Genomic DNA, 17,505 nt, shown 5'->3' on the forward strand with positions numbered 1-17,505 from the left:
GTTCAAGGGGCCTGAGTCGGGGGGAACTGAGGAGGAAAGGGAGAAGACACCATCCCTCCCGTTAAAGAGACCAGATGTTCCAGAGCAGAACCTGGGAGCCCATCAGCCCTGCCCACCAAATGTGCCACTTCCCGTGGGTACGTCTTGGCTGACTCCCAGATTCCTGGGATCTCACCACGACTGGCACCAAGCTGCTGTGCAAGGTCAGGGCAGGTCCTTCCTGCCCAGTGGGGTGGAGCCAGAGCTCTAAAGCCGCTCTTAACCCTTAAGGGTTTGCTTTCAGTTTGGGATTTCCCTGTCTCCATTTCTGTTTGTTCTCAGGAGTTCCTTCTTGAGTCGGTCAATAGGCGTTTGTTAAACACCTATTTGGTGTGTGTGTGTGTGTGTGTCAGGATCTGGGGAAACCATCACGAACAAAAACCTGGTTCTTGCCTTCAAGGACCTCACAGTCAGCTGGAGAGACAGACATGAAAGAGAAATTCACACTTAAAAGCTTGTGATTAGGGGCGCCTGGCTGGCTCAGTCAGTAGAGCATGCTGGAGTTCAAGCCCCACGTTGGGCATGGAGCCTACTTAAAATAAAAGTTTTTTTAAAGTTTAAAAAAGAGAAAAGCTTGTGATTATACAGGGAGATATGTTCTCTAAGAGAAAATAAGCATGGTTCTGTAAGGAACGGTGACCAAGGAACCTCAGCCGGTCTGGCCTGTTACACAGAAGCTGAAGGATGAGTGGGGGCTCACCACGTGAGGGGTGGTGCAGGATGAGGGAAAAAAGGCACACAGGCTCCCAGGTAGGAGGGAGCAGGGCACCCAGAGACCTGATAGAAACCAGCAGGGCTGCAGTGGAGAGGGCAAGGGAGAAGGGTGTGAGATGAGAGCAGAGCAGACAGGGCCGGGGCAGGTCTTTGAGGACACCTTTCGGGGCTGGGGGGGGGGGGGGGGCGGGTGACACGGTCTGCTTTGCGTTTTGAAAAAAAACATCACTTTGCGCTCTGGATCCTGGAATGGAACAGAGGGGTTGGGAAGCAGGGTTAGGACGCTGCTGCAGGCGTTGAGGGCGGGGGAAGGTGGCTGTGACAAGTGAGGCGGCAGCAGAGATGGAGAGAAACAGACAAGCCCCAGAACACCAGGGGAAAGGGGAGAGAGGGTGTCGAGGTGACTCCTGGGTTTGGGATCTTCACACATCAGGCGGACCTTCCTCAGGGTCTTAGTGCTGAGTGTGGCAGGCAAACACTCCGGGCCTCCCGGACCGCCCAGCTACGGCCTCAGAGCGCTCCTGTGTCCTGCAGCTATCCAGGAGGGGGAGATACTGGCCGCGCTCAGAGCTGGTAGGACCCCTGAAGGCCACTGTGCATTGCCCGGATGCTGAGACCCGTGAGGTGCTACCTGGAGGCATGGGCAGCGGTCTGCCAGGCCAGCAGTCAGCCACACAGAACACGTACTCAGCTGCTTAGTTCCAAGGAGGAAGGAGACTAAGGCCCCAGGGGAGGAAGTGAGTTAGCCATGGTCTCCCTTCTATTTCCCTCATTCCACATCTCTTGGGGGGGGGAGGGGCATCCATCCCCTCTGGAACCCCTTCCGTTAGCTCTTATACAGGAAAGACAGAAGACTTTAGGGCAGTGTTCTTGTGCACATAGGTGCCCCAGATCCTGACAGTACAGCCAGGAGAAAGAAGGAAGAACAGGGGAGATGATGAGTAATCAGGACAAGAGCCACCTGGATAGGCAGGTGGTGGCCTTGGGACCGCACCTGCATTCCTAGCATTAATGCCGCCATGATTATAATAGAAACGACGGTAATATGGCTTTCTTTTACTGAGTATTGACTATGCGTTGAGTGTCCTATATCCTCACTACTCAAAGTGGCCCATGGACCAGCTCTGTCACCTCGGAAGTTAGAAATGCAGAATCCTAGGCCCCACCCTAGACCTGTGGGATCAAAATCTACATGTCAAAGAGATCCTGATTTCGATGCATATTCAAGTTTAAGAAGCCCTGCTTTTTATGTATTCTCTTGTTTCATCTTTGTGATCACGTGAGGAAGACTCTTATTGTCCCCATTTTTCAGCTGGGGAGACTGAGAGTTCGGAAAGGTTAAGTTACTTACCCAAGATTGTACAAACTAGTACAGGACCAGATCAGGGTCAGCACAAAGCCCCTCTCTGAACACTCACTATTGGGCTAGTGACTGCCCTCTGAAGCAAGCCTGGCCTTAGCCTTGTCATTGAGATTTGGGTTCCTTTTCAAGGGAATTTGGCGTGGCCCCCAGCTGAGTATAGGCTTAGACCGACAGGTAAGTGTTGGAAACATCCCGGCCTCTCCTGCCCCCAGGACCTAAGATACTCTAGGGTCATGTCTGAGTCTGCCAGGGCCACCCCGGGAGGCATGCAGCCACCTGGCCCGCCTGTGACCCTGGGTCTGGGCCAGGAGCAGATGGACCGCAGAGGGAGTGTTGAGAGAGCAGCTGACCCTCCTTGACTCAGGACAAGTGCGGCATTCTGAGACAGCCCAGTTTGTTGTTTTGCTGGGCCAGGCTGGAAAGTGTGTGTGTGTGATATCACTCAGTGAGCATGTGCAGAATCTGTCAGGGAGAAAATTCCAGAAAGAAGCCAGTTGGAAACTGCACGAGGAAAAGGAATTCTGTTTGGGGGAGCATGGGGGCCAGGGAATGGGGAAGGGGAGAACCTGAAGGTGGTACAGGGTAAAGTGAGCTGGCTTGGGGTTCAGGAGCCCCGATATCTGATTTCGGCCCTGGCAGTAAGTCACTCCACACCCACCCAGCCACCCACCCCCCAGCCTCAGTTTCCTCATTGGCAAAATCTAGGGACTGGACAGGTGCTCCAGCATCTCTACAGTCCCCTTCAGCCCTGATTTTCTTTCATTCTAATAAATGTATGATTCCCCATAATGAGATGCCATGGAGGGACCCCCCCATAGGAAAAGCTTGAAAGGTCCAAGGGACCCTGGGTCGTAGCCTCGTCCGAGGGCAGGCTCCCCCTTCTGGCAGCCCAAAGCCTTGCTGGGAGAACGTGCAGGTCTGAGAGGCGGGGGACCCCCGGGGGCGGGAGGGGCACCCTGCTCCAGGGAGAAAAGTCCGGGAGCTGGCCGTGCTGAGCGGAAGCTCAGAGGAAGAGACAGAAAGCCCCGGGTGAGACACACTTAAAAAGCCTGTTGTGTAAAGCGTTAGCTAGCACCCCCGTTCCCACTGCGCACACCCACGACAGACACTCCTGCTTCCTCCCACGCCCCCTCCCCCACCCAGGCAGCCAGCTCAGCACCGTCCCTGTCGCATGCCGGCACGTGGTGCGGTGCCCGCAGCCAGAGCCCTTGTGGGCGCTGCCCCTGCCTCCCCTCCCCTGGGCTCTGGGGGCGCTGTAACCCCGGACTGCCCCTGCCCCAGGGGCACACACAAAGAGCCCCAGGTCTTCTCTAGCGAGAGAGAGGGAAAGAAACTTCCTCTCCGGGGGCCGAAGAGGCCTTCAATGCTGTGTCTGGTTTCCGCTTCAGAGCCAGGAGATGAAGTAGGGGCTGTTTTTTCCGTTTTGGGCTCCCCCACCCCAACTACCGTGAACCAGCCTTAGTGACCTTCCTGCTTTGGGCCCAAGCTCAGTACTCTTGGCTTCAGAGAACCGAGTTCAGGGGCCCAGGTGAGAAGGGGCTCACTTGCCCACCCCCACCTGCAGGAAGCTCTGGAAGGCATAATTAACCCAACCCCGCCGCCAGACTGCCAGGTGTGTGCGGGGCCCCGGAAGGGCATCTGGGTGAGGACCCGAGAGGACCCGGATAGGAGCACGGGATATTCTGGAGGAGTGTGGCTGTCCTCCTGCTTGGGGCCCAGAGAGGGACAGGGAGAGGGTGAGACTCCCCTATAGACAGAACTTCTGGGGCTTCTGCTAGGGGGGTGGGGGGCTTCCAGGAAATGGCATCTGGGCCCAGTGAAGGAGCCACAGGGTAGAGGAGCAGGGAAATGCCTTGGGGACAGAGATCCAAATGAACGTTCATTGAACACCTACTGTATGCCAAGCCCTGCCCCAGGCACTCAATGTTGCCAATCACCTAAAGATATTAGAACAGTTCTCTATCTTAATGCAGTGAGGAAACAGGCTAGGAGAGGTTACAGAGGTCACACAGAAACAGCTGGAATCCAAGTCTACTAGAATAAAGGCTTAGCTCAGGGACCTGAGAAGGGGGGTGGGGGGGAGAATGGAGTACAGAGGCAGATATCGATAACAGAACCACAATATTGAGAATTGCAGAAGGACCTTAGAAATCATCTCCAGCATCATTATTTTCCAGATGAGGAAACCGAGTCTCAGAGACAAAGTTGCTTCACCAGAGTCTTGCTCCAGTGGCTCTGTACCCACTGCCCCCCAGGGTATCTTTGCCTGACTCCATACAGGGAAGAGAACAGCTCCCTTCCAGGGTAGGGGGAGGCTGTCTGGCCCCTCCTCTGGGGGAGAGAGCTGTTTCTAGACGACCCCTTTTGTGTTGCCCGAGACAGTGTCTGTGGGCCAGAAACAGTGGCCCTGGCTTTTCCATTGTTCCTTCGGATTTGGGCCTCCAACCCCGCACCAGTCCCTTCTCTGCTCTAGGCCCTGCTCTGAGTCCTTGGGGCCACCACCGTGCCTAGCACGCGGTGGGCCAGCAGGTTCGCCACACGAACAACTGAACGGCTGGAGGACCCCGTCTCTGTGGCAGGGACCCCAGGCACAAGGTGGGGCCTCTGAGCCACTCCTGTAACTCTGCGACAGTCCCTTTGTTCTTCCCTCTCCACAGGCAAAGAACAGAAGGAGACCAACATCGAATCCATGAAAATGGAGGCAAGTGTTTTCCTCAACCCCCAGGGGCTCTGTGGATCCTGGTTCTAGGAGAAGAAAGCCACCTCTCTGACCAACTGTGGCCAGTGTGTGTGAGGGGAAACCTGAGGTGGCCCTGCCCCCTTCTTTACCTGTCCCCCATGTTAGGAGGAAAGGAAATGGGTGCGGAGGTTAGCAGTCCCCCAAACGAGGCAGCCAGCTGGTCCCGCTCTGAGACCAAGCACCTCCCCTCGTGGTTCACGTCCACGTGCCCCGTTACCCCACGGCTCACTCCTCCAGCCCAAACAGGGGCTTGCCCAGCACTTGCAGGGTCGGCATCTCTGGCCAGGAGTCAGAGCTCCTGTGTTGTGTTCGAGGTGAGTGCCTCCTCAGTTTCCCCTTAGGAGGAAGAAACCTTGCAGTGGGACTGTCGGTGCCCATCTTAATGCCAGTCTGTCTCTGTCGTCTCTCTGTCCTAGGGCTCCCGGGGCCGGCTGCGGGGTGGCTTGGGCTGGGAGTCCAGCCTCCGCCAGCGGCCCATGCCGCGGCTCACCTTCCAGGCGGGGGACCCCTACTACATCAGCAAGCGCAAGCGGGACGAGTGGCTGGCACGCTGGAAAAGGGAGGTGAGGTGCCTTCTGGCCTGGGCCCCAGCCCGTCCCCCAGCATTGGGAAACCAGAAGTTAGCTTCAGCCGCCTTCCGGAGCTGTTGTCGGCCCCTGGCTGAGCCTCAGTTTCCCCTTCAGGTTAACCTCTTGCACTTACAGGGAACCGCTCAATTAGTAGGCAGTGACTGGTTTCTTTGTCCGTTCAACACATGTTTCTTGATCGCTTACTGTGTACCAGGTAGCGTTCTAGGCTCCGTGCCTATATAATTCTTGGCCTCGTGCAGCTGACATTCTGATGGAGGAGATAGAACAAATAAAGACAGAAACGTAAAGAAGGGGCTGAAGTAGAGGATAACAGAGGCCTGCTTTAGGTGGGGGTGGTCACGGGAGGCTTCTTGGAGGAGGTGGCATTTAAGTTGAGACCTAAAGGAAGAGGAGAGCTGGCTCTCATCGGGTCGCTCCTTGGTCTCTCAGTCTCCACTGCCTCAACGCCTCTTGCTGCTAAACCCCTCTACTAGCTAGCTTCCACCCCTCACCCCACGACCCCCGCGGAAGGTGTCTGGTGAGGAGCGGAGTGGGGTAGTGTTCTAAGAAGGGGAAACACACAAGCAAGGCACTTTGTGTGGCAAAGTGAGGGACCAGTATGCCCAGTGTGAAACAAGCAAGGGAGGAAGTGGGGCTGGACGAGGCTGGGAGGTCGGCAGGGGTCCAACCACATGGAGCTTTGCAGCTCCTGGGCAGAAGCTGGTATAGTTCTGAGGACGTTGAAGGTTTCTATGCAGAGGAATGATCTGATGTGGCTTAAAGGGGCAGCAGTGGACACATCGGGATGTATTTTGGAGATAGAATCAGTAAGGCTTGCTGATGGAGGGGAGAGGCGGGGGAGGGGAGGACATGGGGGGACTCCGGGACAACTCCCAGGGGTCTCACCTGAATACCAGTGACGGTTGGGCCATGTCCTCACATGGGGATGGCTAGCGGAGGGGCAGGTTTGAGACCGGCGGGAATTCTGACTTCAGTCTGAGATGTGGAGGTGCCTGGAGCCTGGGGGGGGGGGGGGGGGGCAGGGAGGTCTGGGCTCCAGATGCAAAGGTGAGAGGGCGTTAAGAGCAGAAGCTAGTGTTTAAGTCCAGGGAAGCTGATGAGCTCACCCAGGGACAGGGAGAGAGAAGAGACAAAGTCCCAGGATCGCAGCCACAAAACCCCACTATTTATGGGCCGTGTAGAGAGCAGGACTGGCAGGCTGCGGGGACTGACGAGGGACTTGGGGGGTAGCCGAGGGGAGAAGAGCCATGACTCAGAAAGGAGAAGGCTTTCCCGAGAGTGTTTGCCTAGCCCTGTGGAAGGTGAATTCACTGAGACTTGCTCATTGCATCTGACGCCCTGGAGTTGGCCAGTGACTTTTCTAAGAGCAGCTTCCGTGGGGGGTGGAAGCCAGCCCATGGAAGGCTGCGGCCGAGAGAGGAGGTGAGGAGACTGCAAGACCAGGGAGGCCCCAGTCTATGAAGGCTGATTTGTGGGGCTGCTCTCTACACGGCCCTTCCTGTCTGATTAGTAGAGAGAAGGCAGTTGACCTCTGGCACCAGGATTGGAGCAGAAATGCCTTGAATTGCCACCATCTGGGACATGGCCTACAACGAAAGGCCTTATCCCGTTTACATTGTGTGAGAGCTTGCTCTAGAAGAGGTTCAGAACAGGTAGGGGTTTGGCTACTTGATTGTTTCCAGTTCCTTCGGGATCCAGGAAGGCAGAAATTTCTCTCCGGGAAGAGCCTGGAAAAGGGGCAGCCTGTCTGAGGTCTGGGAGAGGAGAGAAGCACTTGACCCTGAGCACGCAGTGTGGTCTTTGGACTGGAAATTTCAGGAACTTGGGCTGTTTTTGCCATCTGGTCAGGTGCCCACCAGTCAGTTCCCAGGGGCCGGCAGAGGGGGGCTTTGCTTTTTTCTGCTTTCCCTTAGCCCTGGGGCCAGAAGCTTGGACACGATGACTTTTAGGCCTGGTAAATCTATAAACTCTGTGGTCCTCAAACTGTGCTCCCTGAAGAAGCAGTATGGGGGCCTGCCCTCAGTTGCAATAGAAAAGGGGATCTTTTCCCAACTTGGAGGAAACATTAAGATAATAGGTGTATTTTCTCCTAATTTTAAGTGTTCCACTAAAATTTCAAGACTTTATCAGGGACGTCTTGTAGCATACGCAGAAGCAGAGAGAGTGATGTGCCGAACCCCCATGTACCTATCACCCAGCTTCAACCATCATCAAAAGCTTTTCTAGTAAATCTTAAACCTTTGGCCTCTGCTTCCCCACCCCCAGCCAATAAAGGCAATCAATGAGCATTTACAGAAACACGTACAAAGTTGAATTAATTTAAAATGTTTGAGGTATGTGCCCCAAAAGTATATCCGTTGGGCTCCTGGCTGGCTCAGTTAATAGTGTACCTGACTCTTGATCTTGGGGTCTTGAGTTCAAGCTCTACATTGGGCATAGAGCTTAGTTAAAAAAAAAAAAAAAGTTCAAAAAAATGTATTTCTTCTGCCAGTAGAACTGTTCCTCATTCATATTCTATAACTAAAGATGTCATAAAGCCTTCCGTGATTTCCAGTACAGGTGTTAGAACTGCTGATCTCCTCATTCTCAAACTAGGGGGCTGGGGCCACACTTAAGCGCTGGCTACAAGCTCAGGCCCCCTTCGGGCTCCCTACTGCCCGCTGAGGCCTGGCCACAGCACCACCCCTGCCCCCCTTGGGCTCGGCCAGGGAGCTAGGAGAGAGCTAGCTGCGGGCAATAAGAATGTTGGGGAAACACAGGTAGCCCTCAAGAGTGCCAGGTTCCCTTCAGACTAAAGGGTAGTCACTGTCACCAGCAGGCCTGTCTTCCGAGTGGCTTCCCAGGGGTAAAGAAACCCTTCCTCCTCTTGCGGCCTCATCCTCGTTCTCTGGCGTCCGACCCTTTCTTCCGACACTGCCTCGCTAGGCCTTCCTGACCTTGGCCCTGGGATCCTTCCCCGTTTCCTCCAACGGCATCTGCTTGGCATTCTCCTCTGTCCCTTAACTATGGCATCCCCAGATCTCTGCCCGCCCCCGCCTCCTGCCAGTTTTGATCCACTTACCCCTTATGTGCTCTCCTAGATCCTAAAACCACAGTTCCAGCTGTTTCCCAGGCGGCGTCACTTGAAGGCCCAGCCGGCTCTTCCTAACCTCAGAAGGTGACACCTGCTCTTTAAAACTTCCCGCAGGGCACCATTTTTGAGCTACCAGAACCCTCCATGTCTCAGCACTGTATGAGATATTGGGGGTACCAGAAGCCTAGAAGATTCCTAGTTACCCCAAGATAGGACAAGGGTTTAGGGCACCTCGGGAAGAGCGTCACCCAAAGGGCTTAGAGCGGTTCTGCCTGGATCATCCATGCATCAGCAAGAGGTGGCTTTTGGCTTCTAAAGAATGGACTAGAATTTAGGGAAGGGGAAAAAAGGCATTGCAGAAGGAGGGATACGGCATATGCAGAGGTTCTGAGGCACCAGGCGACATGGCCTTTTCAGGATCAGGAATGGAAGTTGGTGAAGAAACACAGGATGTAGGGCTTGAGGACTGTGTGTCTTGTTTTGGGGCTCCCACCAGACCCCAGTCTGCACCTGCCCCTTCGCTGGTCCACCTGCCCCAACCTGTGGGGCCTGCTTCCCTCAAAATACTCCTCTGTCAATCCCGTTACTGACTGGGGTTTACTCTTTCCTTTTCCATCTGAGATTACCTACCTCCCCAGGCTTTCCTCTACCTCCAATTTTTTTGTTTTCTTTAAAGAAGGCTTAGAATATCACAAAATGAAAGAAATTTAAAATAAGCGGGTGAGGAAAATGAGACATGTGCTCCTTCCCTGAGACTGAGGTGGGAAGCTGTCTGTCATTTTCTGTCTGTCCTATCACATAGTCACTTCCTTACTAATCCTTTCAAGGGTTAAGCTCCGCTTGAATCCTGACTGGGCCCTGCTATACAACCTACAATGGCTCCCCATTGTCTCCCTCATCTGTGCTAGAGATGCCCTGGCTGTTTCTCAAGGCATCATCTCTCACTGGGACCTCACAATCACCCCACCCCGTTTCACTGCCACTCTCTAAGAGGAAGGCCCTCTAAGAAGGACCAGTCCCCCTTTAGATTTTGCTGTGCCCCTTCTTTCTTCCCTTTGTCCCCGCTGTGCTTTCCTTCATATGCTCTGCAGAACTGAGTCCACAAGGCTCTCTAGGATTTCTCCAGTTCACACTGACCTCCTCCCTTCTCTGCACCCCATTGCCCTTACTGCTAATGTTTTTGGATGAAGCACTCAGTTATATTTTGTAGGGTACTTTTCACTATTTCTCGTGTGTTAATCCTGTCTTCCCCCATCATGCCCAGCCTGATATTGGATAAGAATAGGCTCAATATATACCTGCTGATTGGCCAAGCAGTTGAGACATTGGTGAATGTGGGACACCTCAGGGAGCTCAGGCCCTTGGATTTCTGCCTTGAGGCCCCAAGCCCTTGGTTTCCATATGGTTTCTCGGAGGTGCTGACAGGTGTACCTGGAGAACAGCATGGGGCAGGAGGACCCGTGTGATTAGGCTCCCACAGGTAAGGTGGTGCCCTGATTCTTCTGCACTCCGTGCTCCCGCTATTTCTGCCGGGCCTCCGCTGTGCTGGAGCCAATGAGAACCTTCCCTGCCCTGGCGGAGCTGGCCCAGGCCCTGGCAGCAGGGAGGGCAGAGGTGAGGCATTCCTCCTCCCAGAGGAGGGCAAGTCCTAGCTCCTCTTTCTAATGATTAACAGAACGCAGTGACCCAGGGGAGCATGGTGGGTTTAGGAAGGTCTTCCCACATGTGTCACTTCATCGGATGTCACCACCGTGAGGCAGAAGAGGTGCAGAGGGCTGCTCAAGCAGCGGGGACGGTCGTCTGGCCAGAGGGGCCGAGGACTCCCACGGTTCCAGTTTGTGTGGTTTAAGGGCTCCCTTGTAGCTGCGTGATGAAGAGTAATCTCTTCACCCCAGCCTGATTCTAAATTATGTCAAGGCAAGGACACCATGTCCTGCTGATCTAGGATCTGGTCTCTTTCCTGGCTCCCATCCTGGAGGGAGGGACTCATGCACCTTTACACTTATTAGATGCTTAATACATATTCAATAGTGATGATAACAAATAATCTGTGGTTCACATAGAGACCTCCCCTCTCCCGCCTATATCAGGCAGTTCCCCATCCCCTCCCCCTGGGCCCCCCAACAGGTGGCAAAGCTTTTATGTTCCTGAAGGGAAGGGTGCCTTTGGAGGGGAGTTCGAATGCCACCTGGCCACTTACGGGATGTGGGACCTTAGGCGTCACTTTTAACCTCACCAGGCTGAGAGCCCTTGGTTGTAGCTGGCCTTGGATGTGCCCCCAGCTCCCGGGTGTATGCACGAGAGCGGCTCTTGCCCGGCTTGCTTTCCGCCTCTCCCCAACCCGAGCTGGGTAGATGCAGGCACTCTGGGCACCTCTGTCCCCAGGCGTGGCACTCAGGGGAGACTGGGGAAAGGTTTGCTGAATGAGTCAATAATTCTAATCTCAGAACTGGTGTGGGTTAATAAAATAATCCTTAACATTTAAAGCTCCTAGGGCAGGGCTAGCGTGTAACAGAAGCTTGATACTTTTCTAAATGATTTTAAATGACATAAGTATTACACAAATGCATTCTTGTCGTGAAAAACTCATCCCTCCCCCGTGATTCTAATTCCTCCAGCAGAGGTGCTTGGTGTTGTGAGTTTGGTGTATATACGACATGATTTTTTCTATCCATCTCTGTGTGTATAAATATATAATTTTACTTCACAGTTGCTTTTGTTTCTCTTCCTTTTTTACATAAATGGGACCACATTGTAGTTTTGTTTTACAGCTTGGTTTTTCACTTACAATAAGTCTCAACAATCTCGCCACGTAATCACTGTTCTATCCCAGCATATGGATTGCCACGATTTTACTCAACCGTTCTCTGAGTGGCGGGCATTTGTGTTGCTTATAGTATCTTACTACATACGCGTTGCAGCAGCGAACATCCTTGGTCATGCCTCTTTGTGCATCTGTGTTCCTCTAAGACACCTAGAAAGAGGAATGCTAGGTCAAAGGGAATGTGTGTTTTGCATTTTATCGAACCTGCCAAACTGCCTTCCAAAAAGGGCAGTGCCATTTGTGTGCCCATAAACAGGGTATGAGAAGACTTCCACCTTTGCCAACATCAATATTTTGCTAATCTAATGGGTGGGGAAAAAAAAACGGTATCTTGTTATGATTTTAATTGGCATTTCCCAGATAATAAGTGAGGCTGGACTTCTTTTCATATGGTTATTGGCCATTTGTGCTGCTGCTTCTGTGAGCTGAGCAAATGTTGCTTCCTCTTGCTTTATAACCCTGCAGTCTCAACAGACTGTGCTTCCTGTCCGTCCTGGGAAGAAACAGCCTGTGAATGTCGAGAGGGTCATCTCCTGCTGTGCTATATTCCATTTAATAAGCAATCACTAAGCGCCTACTAAGTAGGGGGCCATTGTGCTTGGGGCTTTAGGAATAAGGAGATGAATTAGGTGTGATTCCCCTGGGCTCTAGTGCTGGAGACTTGAGAAATGGCTACGCTAGTAGACCATTAAGGACTAAAATCAAATTATTAGCCAACTACGCGGATAGCAGTTTTAGGGTATTCTGACCGGCAGGCATCCCTCTCTTATCCACCATTCGTAAATTCATGACAACCTGAACTTTTGCAGGATGGCCTCAAAAACAACATCTCCTTCAAGGAGGTGATGCCATTTGGGGCAAGCATGACCAGTATGTACTTTACCAAAAGGCTGAACAGGTTTTTAAAGGTATTCCTGTGACAGCTTATAATCAGAGTGACTTCCAGGGCTGGCTGTGAAATTGTCATCATAGAGGCTCCCACTGTCTCCTGAGGGGATGGGCTGTTTGCACACCGGAGTGTTCACTTTATCAGGGGGCACAGAGGATAGCTCTTAGAACAAACCTCACTTTTTAGTGATGAGAAAACAAATGGCGGCGGGAGGGGGGGGTGGGCGTGGTGGTGGTGGTTGTGGGCGGGGTCTAGCGGCTGGCCGAGGCCGCGGAATTGGCAAGAGGGGTTGGACTTTACTGAGCACCTACTTTGTACCAGGCACTGTGCCAGGAGCATTCACTTTCACCATAGAACTAAGATGTGGTATGTTCCAGTGGCCCAGCTTACGTCACAAATCCAAGCCTAAGTTTATGAACTTACGGGAACCACAGGTCAAACTTAACATACACCAATCACAATCGTCCAGCTCAGCTTTCGTTGGCTCACCTTGCCCTAGAAAATAGGACCTGCTAGCCTTATAAGGAAATTCCCCACTTCCTAGCCAATCATGCCTTGTTTCCGTGTTACCTCTTCTAAGAGTCTATCAAAGTCGCTTCCTGCCAGAATCCCTCGGCAAGAGTACTCCATTGCTTGTTAGGCACTGTACTCTCCGATCCTTGGATTCTTCTCCCTGGAATAAACGACATCAAACGCATTACTGAATTGTATTGTTTTTGTCATTTGACAGATATATTATCTGCAGTTACTATAAGAACTAGCTTTATCCCTATCTTACTCCTAGGAAACTAAGATTCCCCTAGATAAGGAGGTGAGAACCACGTGGATATGCTTGTAGAGTGTTCCCAGGGGCAAAACCCATCCCATGCTGCTTCTGTTTTGCGCTCAAATGACTCACCTCGAACAGAATCTTCCTGGTTTGCTGATGGCTTCTCCTTAAAGTATGGGGTTAAAAGAGAGGGATAGTGGGGGCGCCTTAGTGGCTCAGTTGGTTAAAAGTCTGACTTCTGCTCAGGCCATGATCTCAAAGTTTGTGAGTTCCAGCCCTGCGTTGGGCTCTGTGCTGACAGGGCGGAGCCTGCTTGGGATGCTCTCTCTCTCCCTCTCTCTCTGCCCCTCTCCCACTTGTTCTGTCTGTCTCTCCCTCTCTCAAAACAATAAGCTTTAGGGGCGCCTGGGTGGTGCAGTCGGTTAAGCGTCCGACTTCAGCCAGGTCACGATCTCGCAGTCTGTGAGTTCGAGCCCCGCGTCAGGCTCTGGGCTGATGGCTCGGAGCCTGGAGCCTGTTTCCGATTCTGTGTCTCCCTCTCTCTCTGCCCCTCCCCCGTTCATGCTCTGTCTCTCTCTGTCCCCAAAATAAATAAACGTTGAAAAAAAAAAAATTAAAAAAAAAAACAATAAGCTTTAAAAAAAAGAAAAAAGGAAAAGAATCATACCACATTTAAAAAAAAGAGAGAGATAGGATAGAGTTGGCCCAGCCCTACCCCCCCACCCCCTGCCCCAGCTGCCGCCTCCACTCCCCACCTCCTGGGCTGCCTGAGCCAGGTTTGGGTCCTTTAGGCCCTCGGGACTGCCCCCGCCCCGCCCCCGCTCCACTCACTTGGTCCTGAGCCCCTCCTTGAATCGCTGTTTTCTCTTGAAGGTACCTTTGACATTCTGAGATTGGATTAAAACAATGTTGGAATGAGATTCACGAGGCTTGGGATTCAGGAGGCTTGGTTTCCGGGCTCAGCCTCTGCCCCTGATCTATTTGAGAAGCTCTTTCTCCTCTCTGCAATTCAGTTTCCTCATTTGTAATGTGACAGAAATAGACTCAGCTGACCCCAGAGATTCTAAAAGTTTATAATTTGTGGGGAGGAGGGCTCGAGTCATGACCTGTAGCACCTTTGTCTCCTGTACTACCTTGTACGTGAATTCTAAATTAAATACCTGAGCGCGTTCTCAGACCTTACATACACGCCTCTTCTAGAAACACATATATAAAGTATCCCGACCAGGATTCTTAATAAAGACTTTCGTAATATTTACGTGTGTGGTGCTAGAACCTAGTTTTCCTTTCCTCCTCGCTACTCTTGACTTGGTGCTTATCTTCAGACACTAGGCCCAGGCTAGGGAGAGGCTTGAGTTCATACAAAAAAGGCCATGTTGCAAAGTACACCCCTCCACCCCCGCCAGGTGACACATCTTCCTAGGGCATTTCCTTAGCTTGGGAATTCACATTCCAGCTTCTGGCTTTGGTGGCTCTCTACCTAGATCTGCCCAGGATTGCTAGTTTTCTTTTCATTAATCACTGATTCATTCATTCATTCATTCAAAGAACCGTCGAACCTTAACTGAGCTTTAAGATAACACCACATGTGTCTGCAGAGCTACTGCATTCCGACATTTTCTAGACACTACGGAAACAAATTGCAAGGAAAGTCAGAATCCCGGCCTGGGATGCCTCCTTCCCCTGGGAGACGTAGGCAGGTAGGTGAGTACCTTGTGCAACCCAGTACGGCCATTTTAAGACTAGGAGCAAACAGGCCATGGGAGCACTAACTAGCCTGAGGACCTCGGGGAAGGCTTGCCAAAGAAGGGACAGCACGCAGCCCTCCCCCTGGAACCAGCAGTCTGCCTGACAGGGGTGGCGGGGGAAGGGCGTTGAGTGGGATCTTAAGGTAGGTGCCGAGAAATCCCCGGCGAGTTTGGGGTCTGGCGCACCTCCAGATGGCTTGCATATTTAGTCCCAACTTTGAGAAGCGTTCTTATAGCACCTTCTATGAGGCAGACAAAGGAGAAGATATAACAGTGATGTTCTCTCTGCTTTGCTTTAAAGACCAGACCATTTGTCCTGGAGGCCCCAGGGTTGTTGAAGCACGGGGTGGCCGGCTGGACTGTGTGACCCTATTAAGGAGCCAATAACTCTAGATGAAAGAGTTAATGGACTTGAATTCAGTTCTTACCAAACACACACAGCACTGTACTGGTGCTGGAGGAGACGCATGGGCACAGCTCCCGTCCCAGGGACATGTGGCTAGTGGAGAAGGCTGGAGCGTTCACTGTGAACCTCGGTGTCGGGTAGAGCGTGGGGCTTGTTCTGTGCTCCCGGTACCAAGAGTCTGGTGAGCACAGTGGAGGGCAAGAGCACTTTTCCAGGGAATTTCCAGGAAGCTTCCTGGTGGAGGCCTCCTTTGGGAATTCTAGTAGGGATAAACGAGGAAAGAACCACTGAGGGGGGCAAAGAGAAGGAGCCGTGAAGCTTCTGGGTTGTTCAGGGAACAGCAAGAGATCTGGTAACTAGGGTGTGAGAGTCGGGGAGGAAGCGTTAGGAGAGAGAAGACTACAAAGGAAGATGGTCAGATCCGCAAAGGCCTTCCTGTCGCGGTCAGGAACTGCTTCATTGTGCAGCAGAGAGCAGGAGTGTGAGAGAGGTGGCCGTGGCTTTTAGGAAGGTAACCCTGGCAGCATGGCAAGGGAGTCCAGAGCAGAGGAGTCGAGAAGCAGGACGAGTTAGGAGGGCGTTCGGCTGGGCTTTGACCGAGGGTCCAGGTAACAAGAGGCAGACACGAGAGACTTGATAGAATTGTCTCCAGTCGGAGGACAGGGAGAAACTGGCCTCGTATTTAGGGGCTGGGGGTGGTGGTCATTATCTGAGCTAGAGAATCCTGGAGGAAGAGCGGGTTTGGGACTGGAAGGTGGTCTGGGCTTTTGATGTTCTTAAGGATGTATTGCGATGAGCAGGAGCTTTTAATTTTAATAAGGTCCAATTTATCCTTTTCTTCCCCCCATTTTATTGGTTAGCATGTGTGTGTATCTCTAAGAATTCTCTGCCCATCCCAAGGTCATGAAAATATGTTCCCTTAGGAGAGGGTGAGTTCGGTGTTGGACAAGCTGGTTTTGAGAAGCCGGCAGGGTGGCTGTGCGCTGGGAGAGGTGTAGCCGGCAGCTCTGAAGGTGGGTCCGGAACCAGACTCTGGAATCACTGCCGTGGAGGGCACGTGCTGCAGAGCTGGGAGGGAAGAGCCGGAAGCAGGGAGAGCAGCCTGTTGGAGACCAGGATAAGGAGGGGCGGGGACTTGGAGCTTCTGGGAACAGCTGGTGCCCAGGACTACTACGAGGGCTTCGGAATCCGAAGGAGTTCTGGAGCCCATTAGAGAACCAAGAAAGCCCCCTCTTTCACCAGGCTGTGGAGCCCTTTCTAATCTCTGTGCAGCATCTGGCCATCCTGGTCCTCCACCTCTCAGTTTATCCTCTCCCTGACAAACATGTCATATGTATGTGTGTGTGTGTGTGTGTGTGTGTGTGTGTGTGTGTGTGTATGTGATTTTACCAGTTTTCAGATCTGCCATTTCTTAATTACAACTCCTTATAGATGCCTTATGACTCTTCCCCTATTCCTCCTTAGTCTGTAAATGGTGAGCAGTATACATATTTTTCATTTCCAACTTGGAGGAATTAAACACCAATGGGGATGAAAGAGCTTAGTCTCCTGTATATTTGAATCTAGATGCTGTTTCAAGGGCAACTCTATGGGGCAAACAAAAACCAAAAACTGAGTTGGGCTTGCTTTATACATAACAAAGATGCCGTCAGCATTCAGTGTGTCTTAGAGGGCGGGTTGCTGTGATACTACGTCAGAATCATGTGGGCTGTGCATTCAAAAAAGGCATGTTCCCAGGCCCCATTCAGAACCCAAGGAGGCACAATCTCTAGGGCGGTTCCTGAGAAAGCTGGTTTTCTAGCCAGCAACCCAGACGATTCTGTGGCTTATGAAAGCTTGAGAACCACCAAGCTTTGGATGATTCCAAGTAAAGCAAATCTGGCACAGAAGAGATCCCCAAAAGGTGCATTTGTCATTTCACCTACCGCCCTATCAACCGCATGGGGTGGGGGGGTGCTCTGTGCACGTTAGGATCACCTGGGAGTCTCGTTTTGTTTTAACCACCACCGCCTGGGCCCCTCCTCTGGATTTATTACATTTGGAATTTAGCGATGGGCCCTGGCCCACATTGCTGCTAACGCCTCTCCCAGGTGATTCTAATGTACAGCTGTTGCGTGAGGCTCTCTGATCTTGGAATACTGAACTAGGAAAGAAGTTCGGGCTCTAAGGCAGGCAGAGCTAGGGAACCGTTTCCAAACATGGGTGGGGCGGGGGGAGAAGACCGGAAAGGACTTGGTACAGGAATTCAAATTTTCCCTTTGGGATGGAGATGGTAGGCGTTCCTGCTGTTTCCAGCTGTAGTTTACTGCAATGCCTGTCTGCCGGGCTCCTCCTGGGTCTTCTCTTTGGA

The 17,505-nt window shown here is 52.3% G+C and overlaps 1 protein-coding gene and 1 long non-coding RNA gene across 6 annotated transcripts in view; one reads left to right on the plus strand and one right to left on the minus strand.

Moving 5' to 3' along the window:
* The window catches only part of DNMT3A (DNA methyltransferase 3 alpha), a 105,554-nt gene that overhangs the window by 57,538 nt on the left and 30,511 nt on the right, over positions 1-17,505 (plus strand). For all 5 annotated transcript variants that reach the window (XM_047851866.1, XM_047851865.1, XM_047851864.1 and 2 more), the window contains exons 5-6: positions 4,774-4,817; positions 5,273-5,419. In XM_047851866.1, coding sequence (XP_047707822.1) covers positions 4,774-4,817; positions 5,273-5,419 — 191 coding nt within the window. The remainder of the gene's footprint in view (positions 1-4,773; positions 4,818-5,272; positions 5,420-17,505) is intronic.
* LOC125161788 (uncharacterized) lies at positions 11,366-13,955 on the minus strand. The gene is made up of 3 exons (XR_007150755.1): positions 13,833-13,955; positions 12,803-12,905; positions 11,366-11,493 (listed from the first exon to the last, which is right to left on the minus strand). It is a non-coding gene; the product is annotated as an uncharacterized LOC125161788 (long non-coding RNA).

This window comes from Prionailurus viverrinus, chromosome A3 (genome assembly GCF_022837055.1).
Source record: "Prionailurus viverrinus isolate Anna chromosome A3, UM_Priviv_1.0, whole genome shotgun sequence".
NCBI lineage: Eukaryota > Metazoa > Chordata > Mammalia > Carnivora > Felidae > Prionailurus > Prionailurus viverrinus.